The 24,125-nt window shown below is 52.9% G+C and overlaps 1 protein-coding gene across 1 annotated transcript in view; it reads right to left on the bottom strand.

The window, feature by feature from the left end:
• Positions 1 to 219: 219 nt before the first annotated feature.
• LOC131898617 (serine/arginine repetitive matrix protein 3-like) overlaps positions 220 to 24,125 on the bottom strand; it is a 40,143-nt gene continuing 16,237 nt past the window's right edge. Inside the window, exons 5-16 of the mRNA XM_059249804.1 lie at positions 21,424 to 21,552; positions 21,265 to 21,345; positions 20,843 to 20,872; positions 19,792 to 19,854; positions 19,610 to 19,645; positions 18,380 to 18,430; positions 17,711 to 17,815; positions 16,995 to 17,172; positions 6,006 to 6,352; positions 4,386 to 4,610; positions 4,162 to 4,299; positions 220 to 442 (exon numbers count right to left, since the gene is read on the bottom strand). Of these exons, the coding sequence (XP_059105787.1) occupies positions 220 to 442; positions 4,162 to 4,299; positions 4,386 to 4,610; positions 6,006 to 6,352; positions 16,995 to 17,172; positions 17,711 to 17,815; positions 18,380 to 18,430; positions 19,610 to 19,645; positions 19,792 to 19,854; positions 20,843 to 20,872; positions 21,265 to 21,345; positions 21,424 to 21,552 (1,606 nt within the window). The remainder of the gene's footprint in view (positions 443 to 4,161; positions 4,300 to 4,385; positions 4,611 to 6,005; positions 6,353 to 16,994; positions 17,173 to 17,710; positions 17,816 to 18,379; positions 18,431 to 19,609; positions 19,646 to 19,791; positions 19,855 to 20,842; positions 20,873 to 21,264; positions 21,346 to 21,423; positions 21,553 to 24,125) is intronic.

Below are 24,125 nucleotides of genomic sequence, written 5' to 3' on the forward strand. Positions count from 1 at the left end.
GCATGGGGATGGGCACACTTTAGGGACAAGACAATTTGATTCCTCCTTGTGGGTGGGACACCCACCAAAGAAGAAGCTCTTCCCGAGTCCCGCTTGCCCAGGTGCTGCCCTGCCCCCCACCCCAGGACCTCTGTAGCAGTATGGGGGTACAGACCCCTCCTTCCCAGGTCTCAGGGCCTTGTGCCAGGGCCTCCTAACCCCAGATGGGTCCGTCTGGACTTAGAAGCCCCCACTCTCGGAGCTGCTGTGGTAGCTGGGACTGCGGCTGCGGGAGGCGCTGCATGAGCGGCTGCGAGTCCCGTGGCTGCGGCTGCTGTAGCTTCCGTGGCTGTGGCCGGGACTTGGGCTCCGGCTGTGGCTCCGGCTGGAGTAGTCACTGCTCAAGCAGCTGGAGGAAGAGGAGGGGCTGGGTCGGTAGTAGGGGATGGGATGCTTTCGGGCACTGGAAGAGAGGAAAAAGTAGATCCTAGCCCACCCAGAGCCCCAAGCTCTGCCCATCCACGGCTCCCACTCGGCCTCTGTCCCCATCACAGCAGTGGTAAGGGCTTCCTGCCTGTTTCCTCTGAGTCCTGGCCTCAGGGACAACTCCAATTCCAAACTTCTGTGTCTTACCAAATTCATGTCGATTTTTTTTTCTTGTCTGCCCACAGGGCAAAAAGCCCAAGTTCATTATTGACCTGAATATGTGCTAAGAAATATTTTCTGAATAAATGGGAGTTTATTGGTTTTTGGTGTGCGTGCGTGTGTGTGTGTGTGTGTGTGTGTGTGTGTGTGTGTGTGTGTGAATGCTGTTTGTTTTTCTTTTGTTTGTCAATGCTGGGGGTAGAAAGAAATCAGGACCTTACAAATACTAGTACCACTGATCTACACCCTGAACTTTATGAGTGAAACTTTCTTTTCTTTAAAAAAATTATTTATCATTATGTGTCTGTATGTGGGGGTATGTGAGCATGTGCAGGGGCCATGGAGAGTGGAGGTCGTTGGATTCCCTGGAGCTGATCCACACTGAGCTTCCCATGTGTATCTTGGGACTCGAACTCAGGTCCTCCGAAAGGACAGTAAATGCTCTTAACTGCTGAGCCCTCTCTCTAACCCCAAACTTCATTTTGTTTTTATTTTCTGAGGAAGGATTTATATAGCTCAGGCTGGCCTCTCACTGTGTAGCCAAGGCTGGCCTTGAACTCCTGATTCTCCTGTTTTGACCTCCTGAGTGCTATAATCACAGACATGTATCAGTACACCTGATTTCCTTTCTCTCTCTCCCTTCCTTCTTTTCTTGCTTTCTTTTAGACACAGTCACTATGAAGCCCAGGCTAACCTGTCATTTCCAATCTTCCTGCCTCGACTTCCGAGTTCTGGGACCGCGGGTATGTACGCACCATTATGTCCAGCAGGAATAAAACTTTTATTATTTCATGTATCAAACTTCAAATTTACTGTGTAGCAGAGGGTGACCTTGAACTTCTGATCTTTCTGCCTTTAACCTCCTAAGTGTTGGGGCTGCAGGTTTATCTCACCCGTTTTTGCATGCTGAGGACTGAACATTAGACCCCATGCGTGCTATGTAAGCATTCTGTTAACTGAGCCACATCCATAGACCTTTGAATGAAGCTTTTAAATAGGGACAACTCACATCAAAAAGTCCAGCAATGGCTTCTTGGCTTGCAAGTATTATGGGCAAGCCCTGCATTTCTGTCCCCTTATCCTTGTTCCAAATAGAAGATATATATATATATATATATATATATATAGTGTGTGTGTGTGTGTGTGTGTGTGTGTGTGTGTGTTTTCCCCTGAGACAAGGTTTCTCTGTGTAGCCCTGGCTGTCCTGGAATCACTATGTAGACCAGGTTGGCCTCACACTCACAGAGATTCACCAGTCTTTGCCTCCCAAGTGCTGGGATTAAAGGCGTGTGCCACCATCTTGCGGCTGAAGATTTAGATTTTTAAGGTCATTCAAAGAGAACCAGGAGGAGACCCCTGACCACTGCTGTCTCGGCTTCAGCCTATCCCCCTTTCCCCTGCTCCACCCCAACCCTTCACTCAGCTACCACCCCCCACCTCCCCACCCCCGCTGGCCCAGAGTTAGTTTGAAGGCAGGAGGCTATGACCCAGAGAGAAGAAAAGAAAGTGGTTAAGGGGGTTATAATGCCCCATCACAAGGGTTAACTGAGGAAGAAAAACAGGTGTGCATTAGTGGGGGGAGGAGGCAGCCTGGGACCGAGGGGCTGAGGGGGTGCCGGGTGGAAGATGTGAGATTCTGGCCATCTTAGGATCCTCAGTGTATAGCTGGAGTGTGTAACCTGTCTGAGGGGCTATCTCTAGTGTGGTCTTAGACTTTAGGTCTAAGTAAAGGAGGAGTCCATACTGCTTTCTTGGAGACCCAGATTATCAAGGGCAAAGGAGAACTAATTTGAGATTCAAGAGTTGGAGTTAAAAAGATTCTTAAGGATTTCAGCTAATTATACACATCTGGCCACTGAGGTACATCAGTCTCCCCCAGGTTCCTCAGCAAGGCAGGGCAATGCTGGGCTCAGGGTATGACAATCTATTCAGACTGGGGTAATTCTGGGCTGCAGGGTGATTTTTTTTTAAAATATTTTTTAAGATTTATTTATTTATTATGTATACAGCATGTATTCCTGCAGGCCAGAAGAGGGCACCAGATCTCATTATAGATGGTTGGGAGCCACCATGTGGGTGCTGGGAATTGAACTCAGGACCTCTGGAAGAGCAGTCAGTGCTCTTAACCTCTGAGCCATCTCTCCAGCCCTGCAGGGTGATTTTTAATTTGTTGGTAGTAGGGATTGAATCTAGAGCCTCACAAGTACTAGGCAGGTGCTCTACCACTGAGCCACACCCCAGCCCCTCACTGGAGGATTCTAGGATGGTGATCTACCACTGAGCCACACCCCCAGCCCCTCATTGGGGGGATTCTAGGCAGGTGCTCTACCACTGAGCCACACCCGTAGCCTCTCACTGGGGAATTCTTTTTTTTTTTTTTTTTTTTTTAGATTTATTTATTTATTATGTATACGATGTTCTGCCTGCATATATGTCTGCAGGCCAGAAGAGGGCGCCAGATCTCATTACAGATGGAGCCACCATGTGGTTGCTGGGAATTGAACTCAGGACCTCTGGAAGAGCAGTCAGTGCTCTTAACCTCTGAGCCATCTCTCCAGCCCCATCACTGGGGAATTCTAGGAAGATGCTCTACCACTGAGCCACACCCCAGCCCTCACTGGGGGATTCTAGGCAGGTGCTCTATTACTAAGCTATGGCCTTAATCCTTCACTGGGAGATTCTAGGCAAACATTCTATCAATCTTTTTGTTTTGAGGCAAGGTCTTGCTAGGTTCCTTAGGCTGGCCTTGAATTTTCCACCCCCTCTGCTTCAGCCTACCCAGTAGCTGGGATGAGAGACCTGAGCCACCAGTCCCAGCTTTAGGGTGATTTCATTGGCAGACTCAGACCCCTCCTGTCTTCCATCAAATCAGCCACACTCCCCATTCTGCATGGGGTTTCTCAGACAGCTACCCCAGGTACTAGGATGCTCTGCCCCCTCCGCCAATTCCCCAGGGTGCTGGGAGGTTAGTGAGAAAAGGAGACGCAGACGACGGACAGCTGATCACCACCAGACTAGCTCACATGGGCATCACTTGGGCTGCCTGTGGAGCCCGGTCCACACGGCCCCCAGCCTGGCCACAGGCCATGCAGCAGGAGGTTCCTTGAGATGAAGGAGAAAGTACATATCATTGAGGATGTGGTAGATACCGGGAGGGAAGGAGGGGCTCCAGACGGATGAATGGAATCTCCCAGAGCTGAACTCCATATCTGTGCCTGGCCACCCCGACCCAAGTACAGACCGGCTCCCAAGTACAGACCGGCTCGGGTCCATGGCACCCTTCCTTCCCAAGGTGTCTGGTGCCCTGGCACCCTCGTCCCTCCCCAAGTCTTCGATGACCCCTGAATCCACTAGTTTCTCTTCACTCAGCCCATCTCTCTGTTTGTCCCCTCTTGGCAAACACGCCTTTTTCCTGTGGATCAGAATCAGTTCACTCTAGAAGGTCCCCATGCCTGTGAGTCTTGACTCTCTGACATCCCTGGCCACCAACTAGAGTCAGCAGCCCTATTCCCGCCTCATCCCCAGGCCCCTTTGTACCTGGTGATGCGCCTTGGCTCCATGAAACTGGGCGAGTCTCGGCGCCGCTTTCGGATCGGCGAGTAGCTGCGGGAGCGACGTCGGGTGCGGGCGGCCTCAGCCTCGGCATGCCTCGCACGGCCTTCGCTGTCCTTGTCCCTGTGGGACCCGCTCGTGGTGAGGGATCCCCGCTATCCGAGCCCCAAGCCCGGGTTCTCCGCCATCCGCCCCTTAGGGACACTTACCGGCCAAGAGGTTTCTTGGGCGACGGGGAGAGGCTGGGGCTGCGGGTCCTTTTGTCTGGGGAGCGTGAGCGGGATTTGGATGGTGAGCGGCTGGAGCTCCAGGACCCCGGATGGGGGCCGGGGCTGCGTGATGAGCTGTTCCCCTCCGGGCCACCCCGCCGGCCGTGCGCGCCTGGAGATGGCGAGGTGCTTGTGGGCCGAGCGCGTGGGGGTCGCTCCTTTGCCCTAGAGGAGGGAGTGTGGGGCAGGGCTCAGTGGCTGGCTGCAGGGCAGGAGAGACGTAGGACGTGTAGGTGGCAGTGGGGATCCATGAGCCCAGCACAGAGGAAATGAGGCGTCAAAGGGACGAATTAGAGATTTTATGTGGGTTAACTAACAAGGGAGGCTCCGTTGGAGGTGATGCATGTGGGATGTCCAGCGAGAGGGATGCACGTGGGATGTCCAGCGAGAGGGATGCACGTGGGATGTCCAGCGAGAGGGATGCATGTGGGATGTCCAGCGAGAGGGATGCATGTGGGATGTCCAGCGAGAGGGATGCATGTGGGGTGTCCAGCGAGAGGAATGCATGTGGGGTGTCCAGCGAGAGGGATGCATGTGGGATGTCCAGCGAGAGGAATGCATGTGGGATGTCCAGCGAGAGGGATGCATGTGGGATGTCCAGCGAGAGGGATGCATGTGGGATGTCCAGCGAGAGGGATGCATGTGGGATGTCCAGCGAGAGGGATGCATATGAGATGTCCAGCGAGAGGAATGCATGTGGGATGTCCAGCGAGAGGGATGCATGTGAGATGTCCTGCGAGAGGGATGCATGTGGGATGTCCAGCGAGAGGAATGCATGTGGGATGTCCAGCGAGAGGGATGCATGTGAGATGTCCAGCGAGAGGAATGCATGTGGGATGTCCAGCGAGAGGGATGCATGTGGGATGTCCAGCGAGAGGGATGCATGTGGGATGTCCAGCGAGAGGGATGCATGTGGGATGTCCAGCGAGAGGGATGCATATGAGATGTCCAGCGAGAGGGATGCATGTGGGATGTCCAGCGAGAGGGATGCATGTGAGATGTCCAGCGAGAGGGATGCATGTGGGATGTCCAGCGAGAGGAATGCATGTGGGATGTCCAGCGAGAGGGATGCATGTGAGATGTCCAGCGAGAGGGATGCATGTGGGATGTCCAGCGAGAGGGATGCATGTGGGATGTCCAGCGAGAGGGATGCATGTGGGATGTCCAGCGAGAGGGATGCATGTGGGATGTCCAGCGAGAGGGATGCATGTGGGATGTCCAGCGAGAGGGATACATGTGGGATGTCCAGCGAGAGGGATGCATGTGGGATGTCCAGCGAGAGGGATGCATGTGGGATGTCCAGCGAGAGGGATGCATGTGGGATGTCCAGCGAGAGGGATGCATGTGGGATGTCCAGCGAGAGGGATGCACGTGGGATGTCCAGCGAGAGGGATGCATGTGGGATGTCGAGAGCAGAAACCCCACGTGGAGTAATCAGTGAAGGGTTATATGTGGGGTGACCACGAAGGCTGCATAAATAGAGTGACAAGCAAGAGGTTCTGTTTGGGGGTGGCAAGTGAAAGGGTTCCCCTGTGGGGTGCAGGCAGGAGGCCGGCTCACCTTTTCCCGTGGCCGCTGTGGCCTCTCTCCGAGCCCGGTTCGGGCCCTGGACCCGGGGCGCCGCCACCCGACTCGCTGCTGGAGTGAGCCCCGCTGAGCGAGCGGGACGAGCCCCGGGGTGGCGCGGGCTTGGCACGCCGGCGTCCCCTGCGGCGGGGCGCGTTGGCCGAGGATCGCGATCGCCGCCTCCTCCTCCGCCGGCGACGGCGCCTGGCCGCCCCTCCCGCCGCGCGGCCCCCGCGGCCCTGCGACGACGGCACGGAGCGCGGGCTCTGACTGTCTTTCCCACGCGCGGGCGGCGTGGGCGCGGCGGCCACCTTGTCGCAGGCCCGGGGCGAACTAGGCTTCTGACGGGGAGAGAGGCAGAGAAGGGCACGGAGGGGCGGAGAGGGGGCGAGAGAGAGGCCGGGAGGGATGCAGAGGGGACCGGAGCAGAGAGGAGGGTTGCGGATGCAGAGGACAGACAGACACGGGGGATGGGTGGGGCGGGGCAGTGAGGAAGCAAAAGTGGGGAGGGGTGCAAGCCGGACAGAGAGGTGGAGAGAAAAAGAAGAGGGATCGAGGGGGGAACGTGAGAGGGCAGCGGGGTGTGGGGGAAGAAAAGGAGAGAGGGCTTTCACCGGGCCTAGGCCGCGGGCTGCAGCCCTGGAGCATCACACACACGGTTCCCGCGCCTGCCCTGCCTCTACCTCTCCTGAATGTTCACCTTCTGGCCTCAACATAGCAGACCATGCAAGGTTCTCCGCATGCATAACACAAGAGGGACGGAGCGGTGGGGATGGGGGCTGCGGGGGGAGGGGGGAGCTCCAGGATGGGGCACCAGAGGGGCTGGCATTGTCCTCGCATGGGGGACAGACGATCCCCCCCCAGTAGAGAGAAGAGAGAGGGACGACACTGGTACGTCAAGCCAGGGCCAGCCCACCAGGGCCAGGCTCCCCCCACCAGGGTAAAGGGCATGGAGGGGGCGGGTGTCACACGGCACACAGATAGGGGAGGGGGCAAGATAACTGAACTCAAAATTTAACCGAAGAAAAGGAGTCAAAACAGAAACAAAAAAGAAAACTAAAATAATAATAATATAATAATAACGGAAACAAAACAAAATAAAAAACCACAAATGTCATTATATACCCAAACCAAAATGATCTGCTGGGGAGCCTGACTTTTTTTTTTTTTCTTTCTGTTAATATTTGACTCTGTTTTGCGACCCTGCCAAGAGCTCAGGGGTGTTCAGTAGCTGACCAACTGTCTTTCTGTTTCTCTCTTTTCTTTTTCTTTTCCTTTTTTTTTTTCATTTTTTTCTTTTCTTTTTTTTTTTTTAACGTTCTGATTTTTTTTTTTAAGTCCCTCTTGGTTAACGTCCACTTACCAATAAAGTGGCACTTCCTCCTTTAGTAGGTGAGTTGTGTAAGAAAAGGGAAAAGTGTGGTAGCATAAGTTCATCATTAAAGTCACAAAAATGCAAGAGAGATAGAGAGAGAGAGAGAAAAACGCAACCACCCCAACTCTAGGCCCAAGAGGAGGCCGATTCACCTCTAGAGGACCAGCAATGTCCAGCTCCACGGGCCTCAGCCAGTGCTCTTGGCTGACATCTGGATAGGGCTATTAATTTATTTTTTTTTTTCCAAGAGTGAGTTAGGACCAGAAAGGTAACCTGTCACCATCCGAAGGTCCCTGGCTGGGAACTAGGAATCTGAGAGCCTACCACTACCTCAGCACCATGGGGCCCCTGGACAAATTAATTTCCCCAATCTAGGACTCAGTTTCCCCGTCCGCACAATGAGGGTTTGGCTTTTTGCTTCCCAATGTCTCTTCCAGGGTAAATAGTCCGAGATTCTCTGATTGCGCCATCCCCAGCCTCCCCATCCACCCCTGCACAGAAGGACCCTCCTGACTTTGGGCCCCAACCTCACAAGGGCAGATGGTACTATTCTGTTTACAGATCTGTCCCTGACCCTTCCACAGTCTTTACCCAGCCAGATCTGCTGTCTGTAACCTCAGGTTTGCTTGTTGGAGACAGAGTCTCGCTATGTAGCCTTGGCTAGCCTTCAGATCCACTGGCTTTTGCCTCTCAGTGCTGAGATTAAAGGCATGCACAACCACACCAGCCATGCACCACCATATGCACGGATATCCTTGTATTCTCTTTCTTGACAGATCTCACGTAGCACAGGCCGTCCTGGAATCTAGAATTCAGTATGCAGCCCAAGGTGACCTTGGACTCCTGATCCTACGGCTGCCACCTCTTGAGTGCTGCGATTACAAATGCACACCGCCATACCCAGCTTCTTCTGTTTTTAGACAAGGTCTTTCAATATAGCCTTGAACTTGAGATCCTCTTGTCTCAGTCCCCTGAATGCTAGGAATACAGGCGTGTACCACCACATTGGGCATAATCTCATTTTTTAGCATAAAAGATGGCACTGAGTCCTTAAGACTACTGGTGGAGGAAGGAAGCGTTGGGCTCACTAAGGGCCTGGGTAATCAGGGAGTTCCAGGTGCCGGGAGAGGTCTGAGCTGTGTTCATTCTGCTGTCTCTTTGACTCATCCAGGGTACCTTGCAGTCACGGATAACAAAACATGATTTCCTTTGCCTGGCCCTGGATGTTTCTGGCAGAGGGGATCAGGAGCCCAGACATCTCTCTCTGAAGGGCTCCATAGAGCTCAACAAAGACCTAGAGCCAGGAAGTGGGCTCCACTGCAGGCAATGTACAGCCAGTTTGTGATTGGCGGCTGAAGCAACCAATGAATACTAGCCATAGCCGGTGAGTACACCGTGGGAGTCAAGGAGGCCATGAAGACTTCTCTCAGGAGAGCTGCTCTTTTTTCAAAGCAGAGGCAGGCAGCGGTGTCCAGAGTGGGTAGGATCTGGTAGCCGCTTGCTCCGCAGAGCAGCCTTTGCCTCCTGATCAGCTTTGGCTAGGGGAACTGGAGGCTTATTTTTGCTTTATTTTAGACAAGGTCTCGCGTAGCTAAGGCTGGCCTGGAACTCTGAACTCTTGATATAGTTGAACTTCTGACTCTCCTGCCTTCACTACTTGAGTGCTGGAATTACAGGTGTGCTTACGCAGTGCTGGGGATCGAACCCAGGGCTTCATGAATGCTAGGCAAGCACTCTGCTGTCTGAGCTATATTCCCAGTCCTATTTTTTTTTTTTTTTTTAATTCAAGAAGGGTCTCACATAGCCCAGGCTGGCCTCAAATTCTCTATGTAACCAAAGATAATCTTGAACTCCTGAAAATCCCTATCTCTGCATCCCAAGTGCTGGATTACATGCCCAGATTATACCATGCCCAGTTGTAAAGACGGTTTCATTCTCAACAGACATCCCCAGGAGAACCTTCTGCTCTCCTTCCCACCCTCAAGCAGACAACCTCTCACAGTCCCTAGTCTGTACCAGGGTTCTCTCATTGAATTTCCTTCTAGAGAAAGACATCTCCAGGATCTTCAAATGCATTGTATGCCCAGGGTAGTCAACTAGTTAAGTAAGCAGATATAAGGTAAGGGAGCCTCTGGAACAAATGCATGGTAACTCACAGCTCAGGGTCACCACAGACCCCTCCTTTGAGGCTACTCTGGTCAGGGGAGGCAGCAAGGCCAGTGGTGAAGGAGTGCATATTGGGGTCAGGAGCAGACTCTGTGTGTCTGAGCTAAAGACCTGACTCAAGGCAAGGACAGGGTCAAGGAGGGTGATCAAGTAAGTCCACGATGCTCCTTTCCACAGACATGCAGGAACCCCTTCCCACCTTTTTCCCCTGTCAGTACTAGAGGTTGAATCTAGGGCCTCACACATGCGAGGCAGGTTGCTCTCGCTGAGCTACAGTCCCAGCTCCCCCTTTCTCACTTTTTTTTCTTTTTTTGGTTTTCCGAGACAGGGTTTCTCTGTGTAGCTTTGCGCCTTTCCTGGAACTCACTTGGTAGCCCAGGCTGGCCTCGAACTCACAGAGATCCGCCTGGCTCTGCCTCCCGAGTGCTGGGATTAAAGGCGTGCACCACCACCGCCCGGCTCACTTTTCTTTTGACAAGATTCTATGTAGCTCAGTTAGGGCTCAATGTCTCGTCAAAGTTGACCTTGAACTTTTTGAATGTTTTTCTTTAAAACTAAAAAGAAAGAAAGAAAAAATCTTTTGTGAAGACGGACTCAATTCAACCCCAGGGTGGCAGAAGGTGTCTGCTTGCCCCCAAGACTGTCACCCCACCGCTGCTTTGGTGGACACATGCTGCCTGACATTGAACTTCTGTTCTTCCTGTCTCCACCTCCATGAGTGCCAGCATTACAGACATGAACCACCATGCCTGGTTTACGAGTTCTTTGGCTTATAACCCAATGTTTCGTGCATGCTAGGCAAACACCGGCAACTGAGTTACATCCCCAGTCCCATGCAGAACCATCTTGACTTTACATGTCTCGTACTGGAGGTGGGGTAGAATATTAGGGATAGGAAGGGCCTGTACTGGATAGCTGAATACTCCCAGTATGTTTCTGTCCCCAACCATTGAGGTTCCAGCCAAGATTGTGGCTTCCTACCTGTAGGTCTTGAAGTCTCAGTTCCCTATCACTCTCCTCTGATCCCTTGAGAGTCTACTGACCTCCCCCTAGCCCAAGAAGAACCCCTGAGGGGATCCAAGTTGATTATGAGAGTTTATGCTGTCTCATACTAGATGGGCTCTGCTTCCCCACTGATAAAATGAGGATGACCAGAATCTCTGTTGGGTTGGTCTATAAAGGGATTGGCTTCTTTGGCTCCCAACAGACTAAAAGGATTAGAACAGGAAGAAGGCCTGGGGTCAGATGGGAAGGGTTCGGTCCCCTCCATCCCAAGACTGCAGAGATGGGAGGATGGTGCTGTCAGAGAGTCCTTGGGGGAGGTCAGCTGCCAAGAAACGGTCACCGGATCCTGCCAGAGGCTGTGCCTCATCCTTGGCTTGGCTGGGCCTCATTCTTCCTAGGGGTTGAAGGAAAGCCAGGGGATATGGAATTTCTTCTTCCTTCCTTTCTTTCTTTCTTTCTTTCTTTCTTTCTTTCTTTCTTTCTTCCTTGCCTCCCTCCCTCCCCTCCGTTCCTTTCTTTTGTGTGTGTGTGTGTGTGTGTGTGTGTGTGTGTGTGTGTGTGTGTGTACATGCAGAGGACAACTTGAAGAGGCTGGTTTTCTCTCTCTACCGTGTGAGTTCCAGGAACTGATGTCAGGCCACTAGGTTTGGTGACAAGCACCTTTACCCACTGAGCTATTTGGAGGACCCAGGGCTAGTCAATTAAGCGAGGCAGGCTGACCAGCAAGCCCTGGGCATTGTTCTGCCTCTACCTTCCCAGATCTGAGATTAGAAACGCAGGCCACCATCCCTGGCTTTCTAATGTGGGTTCTGGGGCTTGAACTCACGTCCTCACGCTTGCCAAGCACTTGGTACACTTGTAATTTTCTTGGCTCTGCTGGTGACATCATTTTTTAACTTGTGTAAGAAAGATGTGAGGGTCAAAGGGAACAACTGAAGGATGGGAGAGGGGACAGTGTGATGGACAAAGGCGAGAAAACACTGGACTGCTTTGCATTGTGTCCCCTACGTATCCCAGGACTGATGCCTGCTTGCCTCTGTCTCAGTTTTCCCTTGTTGATATCTAGGAAGTCTTGAAGGGTGGAGCCTCCAAGTTTTCATCAGGCTGGGACACTTCACCCCTTCAGACTCGCAGCCCTTGTCCCCTGCGAAGAACAACTTTGTCACCTCCCTTCCAGCGAGCACCATCCAAGATAGCTGCAGCGCTCTGAGGAGTCAGCTGTCCAGACCTTCCCTGGGATAAAAAAGGGGAGCGGCATCTAACCCTTTCCTTGAAGTTGAAGATGAGGGTTACGAGACCTTGAAATGGCTATTGGGCTATTGGGAGCTCAAAATTCTGTGGCTACCTTCAGGTAGAACAGGAAGTGGGTGGAAGGAGGGTGGGGTGGTGGTCTCCTGAAAGACCCACTTCTGACTCTGCCACTTTCCAAGCAGCTAGCTGAGCACAGGAGTGGCAATCATAAATCTCATGCGATATAATGCTTACTCTACCCAGAGTTACTTTGGCTATAAGTGATTGTCTCTTCCCGATCGTTCTGCACCAAGGGATACCATTGAACTGCTCCAATTCAGACCTTCAGAAGAAGACAAGACACTGGGCTCTTGGAGGAGCCCCTGTTCTGGGGGTAGGTAAGCTCTGATTTTATCCCATTCTGAAATCGCCCCGGAGAGTTTTGGCCGAGTAAGTTCTCATAGTTTAGTGCCTGCTCCAGACTCTCTGAACCACTCCATTGCCACATCGGAACCACGGAGCTGTGAGTCCCAGTGGTACTAATGCCCGTTGGCGTCCCAGACCCTGAAACTTGCACCTCCGAGCTCCATTGTGCTGTCATAAAAGGAGTCGGTCTACATCTAGAGTTCAGCCTGGCCTAGTCAGCCCCAAAGGGTTCAATGGGACTTAACTTGGAACTTGACCCTCAGCCAGAAATTCCCTCCAGATCTGGAGGCCAAGAGGTTGTCCGAGGCCACTCTTCCACTGCGTACTGTCTAGGTGGGTCCTAGAGGACTGGAGTGTGTGTGTGTGTGTGTGTGTGTGTGTGTGTGTGTGTGACCAAAGCCCCTGGCTAGAAGCTGGCAAGGATGAAGGGTGAGGCTTCAGCAACCACGCCAGACGGTAGCAGTCAAATTGGCCCCCAGCACACAGTACAGGAAGACACACAAAGATTGAATGTTAAATCACACACAAATGCGTTCAGCCAACCAAATGAGAATGAGTGTGAAGCAGGGCTTGGGGACCAGGACCAGGAGGTGGAGAGGAAGAAGCAGAGGCAGGGGAGAGATGGGAAGGAGAGGAAGGAAGAACCTGTAGACTCATCAGGGGTTAGAGGGAGAGTGACAGGAGCCAAACCATAGACCAGGGCACAGCTAGGTGGTGGCTCGTTCGGAGAAAGAGCAAATGAAAGATTAGTTAAAGAGAGAAAGAGAGAAAAGAGAAAATAAAAAAAAAACCCAACCCAGAGCAAAGTAGAGGAGAGAGAGAGAGAGAGAGAGAGAGAGAGAGAGAGAGAGAGAGAGAAAGATTGAGATTCAAACTAAGCAGGGTGGCCAGACTTATCTGACATGAGAGGAATAGAGAGTAAGTACGCAGCTGAGCTGGGGTACCTACCTTCTCAGCGGCCAGGGACAGGGATGCAACAATAAAAAAAAAGAAAAGAAAAGAAGGTCTCTGCACAGGAAATGCAGGACAATGGTGAATCCAAATGGACCCCTGCTCTGAGCCAGCAGAGGGGGAAACAGCGTGCCCTGTGGCTTCTGGGTATCGCCTCAGGGATGGAAGGGGCCACTCCGTTAGATTCATTATTTATGCATTTTAACATCTTTAACTACAGGCTCCAGTAGCCAAGCTCTCCTTAATTCTTCACGTACCGAACTCCCCAGAGGACAGGCATGCAGCAGCTAATGAATGCAGAAACTACAGGGTGGATAGAGAAGGGGCTTGGGAGAGAGGTCCAAACCAGGAGGAGAGAAACAGAAAGAGAAGATAGACCGGCATGGAAAGATGGAGTGTGTGTGTGTTTGTGTGGGTGGGGGATAGAAAGGCCAGACAGAAAGAGAAAGGCTAGCTAAACGAGGCCGGTGCGGGAGGCTGAAGAAGGTAGGAGAGGAGCAGCACATTTAAAAGGAAAAACAACCACTTAGAAGAACCAATTCAGAAGATGGCTCTTGCCTCTCAGATTAGCCCCACGGTTTCCCTATAACTTCGTTTTATTTAACTGCTTTTTGAGACAGATGACCATGTAGCATAGGCCATCCTTGAACTCGCTATGTAGTTGAGGCTGGCCTTAAACACCCAATTCTCCCGCATCTACTTCTCAAGTGCAGGGATTACAAGTGTGCACCACTGTCCCCAGATCTCACGTGGTGCTAGGGATCCGATCCAAGGCAAACACTACCAGCTACGTCCCCATCCATAACTCTCTCCCTTTTTTTCCTAGAGTGGTTGAACCACACGGGTAGACCAACACTCTGTTACTGGGCTACATCCCAAGTTGTCTTTTTTTTTACTTTTGATTTTGATTTTCTTTCTCAGTCTAAGTTACCAAGAGTGACCTTGGCTGGCCTTGAACTTCCTATCTTCTTTCATCAAGTGCTAGGATTCCACGTGGACACCACCAGGCATGGCTCTGTTTTTCAATGGAGGGTTATCTGGAGCAGAGACACCAGTAGCTTGTCCCCAAACTAGAGCAGTGCTTCTGTTTACCCTAGACTGTCCAGCTTAGACAGCTTTCCCTGAGTTAACTCTGCAGCTGCCTGCAGACCCCTCCTCCAGGCTTTCTAGGGAGCAGGAGCCTGACAGTGGCTACCCCTTCCTGTCCACAGCATCCAATCAGTGACCCAGGACAAATCCCTTCTCTCTGTGTGGTCCCTAGCTTCTTGCAAGGTTCTCTACAGACTCAAACACCAGTGTTGTTAATTTAAAACCTAAGCTAATTCTAGTGTGTTCCCCGGGGGTTAACAAAAGAGCTAGTTACCCTTCCTTACTTAGCAGGTGTTGTTGGTGTGGCTGCTATTTGTATTGGAGTTGTGTTCCCTTTTAAATTCTGATCACAAGAGAAAGAAAGTATATACAGATGTGGGCATGACTATGTAGACTTGAAATTCAAACATCACCTCTGCACTAGAAGAAAGGTTTCCACGGTAACACACACAAAAGCAAAGTTCTAGAACACAGAAAGAGAGAGAGAGAGAGAAGGAAAAACAAAACCCAAAACAAACCCAGAAAGATAGCTTGCATTTTGGTACATTACAAGATTGCTTTTTTTTTTTTTAAATAAAGAAAAAGGAAATACAAACAAAAAATAAAAAAAACAAAGTAACAGGAAAAAATGACATCACCTCCCCCACCCTCAGCTAAACAAGATATGGAATTATAGTATTATTACCACGTTTCAAATGGGAGGCTAAAAAACAAAGACACAGGTGGGATTAAAAAATGCTGAGCTTCTCTGTTTTCTGTATCTTTCTCTCGCTTTTTCTTAAAGGCAGTGTCGGAAATTCTTTCCCCCAGTACTTATGCCCAAAACTTTTTTTTTTTTTGAAATGCTGAAGGCTATTGACCCCCTCCCCCCAGCCCTCCCTCCATCTCACCTTTCTGGGTACAGGAGAACCAGCCTCTTTAACACCCCACCACCACCAAAGTCTTTTTTTTTTTTTTTTTTTTTTTTTTTTTAAGTAAAAGAGAGGATCCGAGTGTAGATTGGAGATCTGGAGTGTTTAAAGTCTCAGACTGTGCAGGATGCAAAGGTGAGGGATAAGATTCTGAGCTATGCTTTGTGATAAGAGTAAACAGTGTGCTTGGAAACCCCCCATGGCCGTGTGAAAATGGAGTCCTGTTTTGGGCAGGAGATATAAACTGCTGACTCCCGCACACCCATTTAGGTACTGTTGCCATTTTGTCTGCACCCCCGCCCCCCATGTCTAGTTACTGTATCCATTTTGTTTACACATGTACAGGACCCTTGGAACGGGGCAGTGGGCAGGGAAGTTGGTAGATTTCCAAGACCCCACAGAAGGGATCAGACATAGGATGGGACCTACTTTCAGCCCTGGTTTGGAAAAACAAACTGTGTTTTGGGGTCTTAAAGGAGGTCACAGATAAGAGACTGTGCCCATAGGTCTTGTGCTCAGGAAGTTTGGGGATGGCCATGCTTCTGTTTAGGTTAGCCCATCAGTTCCAGCCCCTGCTGGCTGCTTTAAGACACCCCATTGTGCCCTCTTACACTCCAAAGAGAGATCCAAGGGACATCAGTGACTGGACATCAGGAGCCAGGCCAAGAATCAGGCATTCTTTCTAGAGCAGTCAAGAGGCAGGCTCTGCCATACAAATTCTAAGAACAAAAGCTTTGTGCCCAGCCTTCCTTCACCTTCCTCTGACACCACAGGAGGAAGAATAGTTCAGAAAAGGGATCGAAAGAAAACAAACAAACAAACAAATCAAAACGAAACCGACAAGTCCAGGTTCGTGTTGGCTGCTAAGACCTGCGGTCTGGAGAAGGGTAGCTCGCCTCTTGGGCAATGCATTGTGGGTGTGGAAAGGACTCTGCTGTTCTACCCAAAGCCCCTGAGCCCACACAGCGGCCCTGTCAGCACTGAAGCACCCTCTTCTTAAGAGGCCTCAACCTCATACTGGGATTGACAGATGGATGGGGTCTAGAGACCTTTGTGTGGCCCATGTGTGGAATAAAAGGACTAGTGTTTTGTTCAGGCTCCTACGATCACCTCACCTGCCTGAAGGTCTAGAGGTGATTGTGTCCCTCCCTAGGATGGATGGGGACAGTTTGTGGTGGGGACCGTAATGGTAGGGGTGTTTGGGGTCTTGGTAGTGATAAGCCTGGGAAGTGAGGATGGCAGATTTGAGACACCACTCCGAATTGGGCAGTGCTGGGGCCCGAATACAAAAGAAGCTCGTACAGGCCCTGAGCGAAGTGGAAAGGGCTAATGAGAGAGAGGGGTGAGGGGACAGAAGGACTCAGAGAAGGGGTAAGGGCTTGGATGTCACGTGACACCCGCTGGCGTTTGAGTCACTTCTCTCCAGTTCCTGACTGACGTGTGTACTGTCCACGCCTGTTCCCGGAAGGCAAGAAACCTCGGTTCATCCCCAGCTATCCCTACGGTCAGGCCTTGTCTGACCTTCGCTTTGCCAAGCACGAAAGCGGCCCAGGCCAGCAGGTCCCCACCCCTAACCCCTCACCAGACCACCAGGCCCAGGTGGGAGCAACACCCAACCGACACCCAACGGAGCATTCCAGGTGACTCTCGGCACCCGATGCCCCTTGCGGAGCACAGGTCGGAGGAGGGCTGGGAAGGGAGAGAGCGTTGGGTCGGGTCACCCATCAACGGCCCCGCCCCTCCGGCTACCCGGACCCCATCCCGCACGCACGCACGGCGCAGCCCGCGAAAGCGGAGTGGCGAACCCTCCGCAAAGCCAAGCGTACGTACATCGGGCGGGCTGTGCGCCGAGCCGGGGCGGCCCCCGTGCGCTCCGCTCCGCTGCCTGCTGCCTCCGTTCTGTTGGGGCGACCCCCATCCGCTGCCGCCCGATGGGGACGGCGACCGGCTCCCGCTGGATCGCTGGTTGCCCGTCTTCCGCCCGTCATCTCGATGCTTGGGGCTCAGCCTGGGGGAGCGGAGGGATGGCGGGGGAGCCGGCGTGGGACGCCCCCTCTGCAGGCCGCCTGGTTCCCAACTCGCGCTTTCACGGAGAGAGCAACCCGAGCGAGCTAGCCCTGCACTGCCTTGACTTCCCATTTAGGCTCTTCCTCCAGGTGGGCACCAGCTTGCTTCTGGCTGATGAACTTTGGTCCTGGGCACTGGCCCCGCACCCAGCGCTTAGGGATGCAACCCTCCCCTCCATCCCCGAGTTGAGCTAAATACATTTTTTTTTTTTTTTCAGACAGGGTCTCGTGTAGCCCAGGCTGTCCTTCAACTCTACGTCTAGTCATAATGACCTTGAACTTCTGATCCTCCTATCTCTATCTCTAAAGCGCTGGGCGTGCAGGCGTGCACCACCACAATTGGATTATGCAGTCCTTGGGGGTCAAACCCAGAGATTCGCCAGGCAAGCACTCTATCATCGGGGATAAATCTCCAGCCTCCCCTCACCCCCCCCCCCCCCCAAGCATCACCTCTTGAGTCCACTCAAGGCTTCAGCCTACCTGCTGGGTGATCCGGAATCGCTGTAGTGTGAGGTCATCGAGGGGCAGTGGGAACTGACGCTGCTGTGGTGGTGAGCCCTCCGGCCTGGGGATTCAGTGTGAGGCCTGGTGTGGGCAAGGGGAGTCAGCCAGAACTGAAATGTTATCTACCTTGACCATGGCGTTGCCTGGCCTGACCTCAGGGATTTGGTGTAAGTACCAGAGGAAGGTCACTGCGGGATCAGCCCCACCCCCAAGCACAATCTTCTACAAAAGAATTTTTTTTTTTTTTTTTTACCTGAATGGGGTTGGGGCTGGGGCTGGGTGTAGGGTCCCCAAAAGTCATCTCTGAGAGTTAGGGGTAAGTGTCTTTTCCTGGAGACAGCCCCAACTTCCAAAGACCATCTCATCTCTCACCTGGTCTTCTTAGAATGGGGTGTGTGTGAAGGAGGTCAAAGGGCAGGAAGGATGGATGGGTGCCAAGGGGCATAGGCCCCACCAGTCCTAAGTGGCCACTGGCTCACAGGGGGTCCTCAGCACATTTTAAGTTGTTTGTCTGGCATGATTAGGGAGCTATCCTTTTTACCTCAAGTTGCCTTGGAGGTTTGATTCGAGATAAGTTCAAGAGGTTGGTTTTGGGGTGCTAAAAGGCCAGGTTTTCTGGGGCAGGGGCGAGTGGGGTGTCCTTACCTCTTGCGTTCTTTGTTTCTCTCTTTTCTTTTGCTCTTGAGGCTTCGAGATCTGCAGGAAGCAGAGACCAAGTCTGAGCACGGTGGCACCAGAGTGACCCAAGAGCCCTGGAGCCCAGCTGAGCTCAGATACGGAACTTCACTTTGCTCTTCTCTTAGCTCTACACCTGGCTGAGAGGGATCTGCCCATCTCACCCAATAGGGGACAGCCAGGCTTCGTGCAGAGGAGTGTGTATGCATGCGGTGCTGGGGTAGAATCCATAGACTTCACACTTCAGTGGGCCCTCTACCACCAAGCAACGCATGCCCAGTCTGTAACCTGCTTTCCGTGTAAACATGTGATCTCACTCCACCTCTCCTCCCCATGTAGCAACTTCTCTGATGCCATGAAATCCTTTCAAATCCCAGACAAATATAACAAACACAGAAACTTAGGAAAAGGCTGGGATGGAGGGGTTCAGCTTGCTTTGGGCCTCAGTTTCACAGGGAAGAAGTACTAGCTCACTTAGAGGTCCAATCCTGGTCGTAGGGGGCTGTACATAGGATGATGGCCACTAGGGGGCAGAAGAGGTCCATGCTAGCCTTCCATCCCGGGAGGGAGCAGGAGGGCAGAAATGGACAAAATAGGAAGGGTAAGATGAAAATTATTTAGGCCTCCATACCACCAGGTACAAACGGCCTTTGGTAAATTCTGCCAAGGGAAGAGCCTGAAGACTCTGTCCCTAGTCAGGGCTGCAGGGAGGGAGTCTAGCTCCCAGGGTAAGGGTGCAACTTTTGATCCCTGATGCTGCGTTTACTAGCTTCTGCCGGGTCCCTCTTCTCAGTCATCCCTGAGGCCAGCACCACGGCCTGGCAGTCAGCCCTGTAGAGGGCTAACAATCTATATTCCAGAAACTCCGCCTCTAGCTCCAGTCTGGCCACCCCCATCTACCCACTGAGCCTCCCCTGTTCACAGAAATACTTTGTCCTGGCCTGCCTCTTTTCCTTGCGATTAGGGGTCCTGATGCTTCCACCTTCGAAGAGGGCACATCAGGACTTGCGGTTCTCTCTGGAGATTTGGGTTGTTTTTTTTTTTTTTACATGGAAGCTGAACTGAGGCAGGCGAAGGCTGACCTTTCCTCCATACCATTTGCATAAGTGAAAGAACCCCTGGAGTGAAGGATGGAGCCAGACTGGACTTGGGGAACCCCCACCTCACTCCTGTGTGCTTGCTCAGGAAAACACAGCTCACCTGTATCGCCTCTTCCTCCGGGACCCAGAATCAGACCTGTGGGGTGATAGACAAATTCTTGTGAGTTTCCCTAGGAATGGCTCCCGAGGGGCGCAGCCCAGGTCCTGAGCCCGGGGAATGAGACAGGCTGCAGGGGGGTGGGGTGGGGGGTGCGGTGGGGTGGGGTGGGGAGGGCAAATTACCTATCTCTGCGGTGCTTCTTTACACCCTTCTTCTTCTTGCGCAGGGGGGAAGCACTCCCACAGCTGTGGACACAGGGGTGGGTACTAGTGAGCTGGGGGTGGAGGGGAGAGGATGGGCATGGCTGAAGGGGCCTGGGGCATGGAAACCGGGAAGAGGTCCCAGGCTATGAAGCCCAGAGCCCCTTGTATAGAATGACCTTGTCTAGAAAGCCTATGGACCAGATTGGCAAAGACTTCTAAAATTGATACCATTGCCTGTCCCTTAGTCACCTTTCCTAATTGTGCGTGCGTGTGTGTGTGTGTGTGTGTGTGTGTGTGTGTGTGTGCAGATGCACACCTGTGTGCACAGAGAGCCCAGAGGTCAACCTTGGATATAATTTATGAAGTACTAACCACATATATTTATTTATTGTGTGTGTGTGCGCGCGCGCGCACACATGCGCAGAGCTCAAAGGCCAACCTTTGAAAAAGTTCTCTCCTTCCACCAGGGAGGTCCTGGTGACTCTACACGGGTCACCAGGCTTGGTTGCAGTCCCTTTGGCTGCTGAGCCATCTCACCAGCCCCTGTGTTTTCTGAGTCGGGGTCTTTCACCGACTTCTGGGACGTGCCGACTTGACTAGGCTGGCCAGTGATCCCGACTCTGTTTGCTTGGCTATTTTTGTTTGTTTGTTTTGGAGACAGGACTTGCTGTGTAGCCCAGGCTAGCCTTGCACTCATGGTCCTTCTACCTCAGCCCCCTGAGTGGTGGGATCACAAGAGTGTGCCCCCTGTCATGTATAGGGGAAGGGAAGAAATGCTTTTCCGGTCTGGTTTTCTTACAGGGCTGGAGACAGAACCCAGGGCTTTGTACTCAGCAAACTCACCAGCTCTGAGATGTCTCCAGCCCTGGGGATTTCTGGGCTATGCAAACCAGAAAGAACAATGTTCAACCCCTGAGGTGCCAGGCCTCTCGCCTCTGGAAGACGGCCTTGCGTTCTTTCCCACCCACAGGTTCCCCCACCCTGCGCCCCAGCCCCCCTCCCCGTTCCTGTCCCCCCCCCCCCCACTGACCTGCATTCTGACTCTAGCCTCCTCTTTTTGCTGAAGGTGGATGCCAGAGAGAAAGGACAGACAGATGGACCCGGTTAGCTAGTGGCCCCAGCTTGTACCTCAGGACAGAGGAGGGGGAGGACATAGAAACGGGGGAGTTGTAGTTGAGGGCCAGTAATGACCCCTTTCCCAGGGACACCCACACTTGGGATGGGGTTTCCTTGAACCCTGGGAGGATGGTCATACCCAGTGGGGGTGGGGCTTAGAGCGGGGCGGGGCTTAGCGAATGGGTGGGACTGAGAGGTGGAGGGGCTAGGCTGCAGGCTAGGGATTCAAGAGGGGTGGGGCTGGTTTAAATTCCCCGATCCCAAGTGCAGCATCTGTGGCCATTGTGTCCCCACGGCCCCTCCCCGCCTCGTCCTAGGACCCTGCGCCGCTCTCACCGGCTTCTCCGATGACTGCCTTTCTTTTTCTTCTTCTTCTTGGGAGGGGGCGATGCGGAGCTGCTGGACCAGTGCTTGGTCCTGGGCGAGAAGGGGCGGCGGGGGCGGTGAGGGAGGCGGCTCCGTGTTGCCCTCCCCTCCGCCGCGGCGGCCGCTCACCTGTACCCCCGGTGCCCGCGGTAGCAGGCGACCGGGCAGTCGCAATCCACCGGGCCGTCGTCCTCATCGAAGGGTGGGTACTCCAGGCCCGGCTCCAAGCCGTCCATCCTCCGCGGGGTCTCTGCCACTCTAAGGAGAGACAGAGGTGCTGCCCATCCGCCTCTGAGGAATGGCCTTCCCGCAGCTGCAGCTTGGGCATGGCGCCATGGCCTGGCCTATGTCCTCTGGGTCATATGCGGCTGGGGGAAGAGGGCTGTGCTTGCAGACCAGGGGGCTTGCCATCCCCAACCCTGGAGGGTCTGATGAAGAGCTGAGTAACCTAAACCTGGCAGCGCAGGCCTGTTACATCAACTACTAAGAATGTTAAAGCAGGAGGATTTCAAGTTCAAGGCCTGTCCGAGCAACCTAAGACTAAACAAACAAGAAATAAATGGCTGGGAATGCAGCTTCGAGGGTGCGGTCTCAGCTGTATTGCACTGGCCTATAAGGAAGGCGTGGGTTCCATCCCCAGTAAAACACACACACACACACACACACACACACACAAAACCAAATCAAACCAAACCAAAGAACTGGGAATGCAGAGTTGGTAGAGTGCTCGCCTAGCTTTCATGAAGCCCTGGGTTCCGTGTGCAAGGCCGCCTAAACTGGGTGTGGTAGAGCACACCTGTAATCCCAGTCCTCGGGAGGTGGAGGCTGGATGAGGATTTCAAGGTCATCCTCTGATACTTGGGACTTGGAGGCCAGCTGGATTACTTGAGGTCTCAAACAACAACAAAACAGTTAGATCCGTCCCGTTCACTGAGGCCCCCTTACCCCTCACCAAGTCTCCTCCCGGTAACGGTTAGCCCCGTCGTCCTACCCCGGTGCCCCTACTGGCCTCCCTGTCCCTCGCTGGATTCCCGACTCTTTCAAAGAGCCCCTCCCCCATCGCTGACATCTGCCTCTCCAGATCCCTGAGCGCCCCCCACCCCCCTCCCCTCCCTTCCCTCCTCTTTTCCTTCAGTCTTGGCCTCAGCTTCTGAAATATTCATAGCCTCTCCTCACCCCCCCCCCTCCCCTCCGCAGCCTCCAGAGGCCTTCTGCACTTGGAAGCTCCAGCTGCCGGCTGTCTTCATCAATCACGGCTGGCGCCGGAGGGTGAGAGGGGGGGGCTTCAGCTCCCCGCCACCTCCAGGTCTGTATCCACTCCCTATCCGTCTCAGGATCTCAGAACTCTCCACTCGGCCCAGCAGGAGCCAGCCATCACCGGTCCCTGCTCCCCGCTCCGCCGACAGCTTCCCACCTCCAGGCATCCTCTGCTGCACAGGTCTGGTTTGTGGTTGCCTGGTCCTCAGGGACTCACGGGAAGCCTTGTCATGAGGGCAGTGTCCCTAAAACCACTCTGTGACCTGGGACCTGATTAGGACCCCGACTGAGCCTCTTCTTCAACTTAAGAATTCTTTTTAGCTGGTGGCTGTGGCACGCCTTTAGTCCCAGCACCCAGGCAGATCTCTGTGGGTTCAAGACCAGCTTGGTCTACAGAGTGAGATCCAGGACAGACACCAAAATTACACAGAGAAACCCTGTCTCCAAAAAAAATTAAAAAATAATAACTGGACTATTTTTCTTTTTTCTTTCCTTTTTCTTCTTGAGTATTTTCCTTAAAAACATTATTTTTTAACATTTATTTATTTACTTATGTGTGGGAGTGGGGCTCATATATACCACTGTGAATGTGGCAGGCAGAACACAGCCCTGCTATCATCACTCCCTACTTCCACCGTGTGCACTCTGGGGATCGAACTCAGACTGTTAGGGTTAGTGGCAAGCTCCTTTACTCTCTGTGCCATCTCGGTAGCCCCAAGTTACTTTCTTTCTTTTTAATTGAACAAGACTACAAATGACCTTCCACAGACCTGTCTCCACAGTGATGGGCTCCAGGGTGGCGGCCCCTCCCCCTCCCCTCCCCCTTCCTCATCTTCCATGCTGGTGGAGACGGTCCCCTGGCTTCAACAGAACACCCACACCCACACCCACTCTCTTGGGGGCCGCCCACACACAGCTCACCCTTTCCTGTACAGAGGAGGGAGGCCAGGACAAGGGTACCAGCTTTGGATTCTCAAGACAGATTTGAATCCAGAAATGACTGTGCTGGCTGACTGCCGGAGGCCTTATCTATACAGGAAAAGAGAATCCCCTGGCCTGGAGCAGAGGATTAAGGGAGATCCTCCTTCTGAAGCTTCGGACACAAAGGCCTGGGCCGTGACTGGGGCATTCCCCAGCAGTGGATACTTCGCAGGGGGCATCTGCTGGCTTATATCTCACAGACACCTCTTCCCGGAGGGGAGGGAGATTGGCTGTGGTGACGGGCTGAAGAAAGGCTTCACACCAGGCACGATGGCGTGTACTTGTAATCCCGGCACTCAGGAAGAGGAGGCAGGAGGATTGCAAGTCTGAGGTCAGCTGGACTACACAGCAAGTTCAGGGTAAGTTTGATCCAGTCTCCAGAAACCCTGTCCCAATAACTAACTAAATAAATAAACAAATAACTGGAGGCTGACAAAATGCCTCAGTAGGTAAGGCATTTGCTTCCAAGCCTGATGATCTGAGTTCGAGCCCCAGTTCCCACATGGTGGAGGGAGAGAGCTGACTCCTGCAAATGTCCTCTGACCTCCACACACAAGCTGTGATGCATGCATTCTCTACCCGCCCCCTCCTTT

Source organism: Peromyscus eremicus, chromosome 23 (genome assembly GCF_949786415.1).
Source record: "Peromyscus eremicus chromosome 23, PerEre_H2_v1, whole genome shotgun sequence".
Classification (NCBI taxonomy): Eukaryota; Metazoa; Chordata; class Mammalia; order Rodentia; family Cricetidae; genus Peromyscus; species Peromyscus eremicus.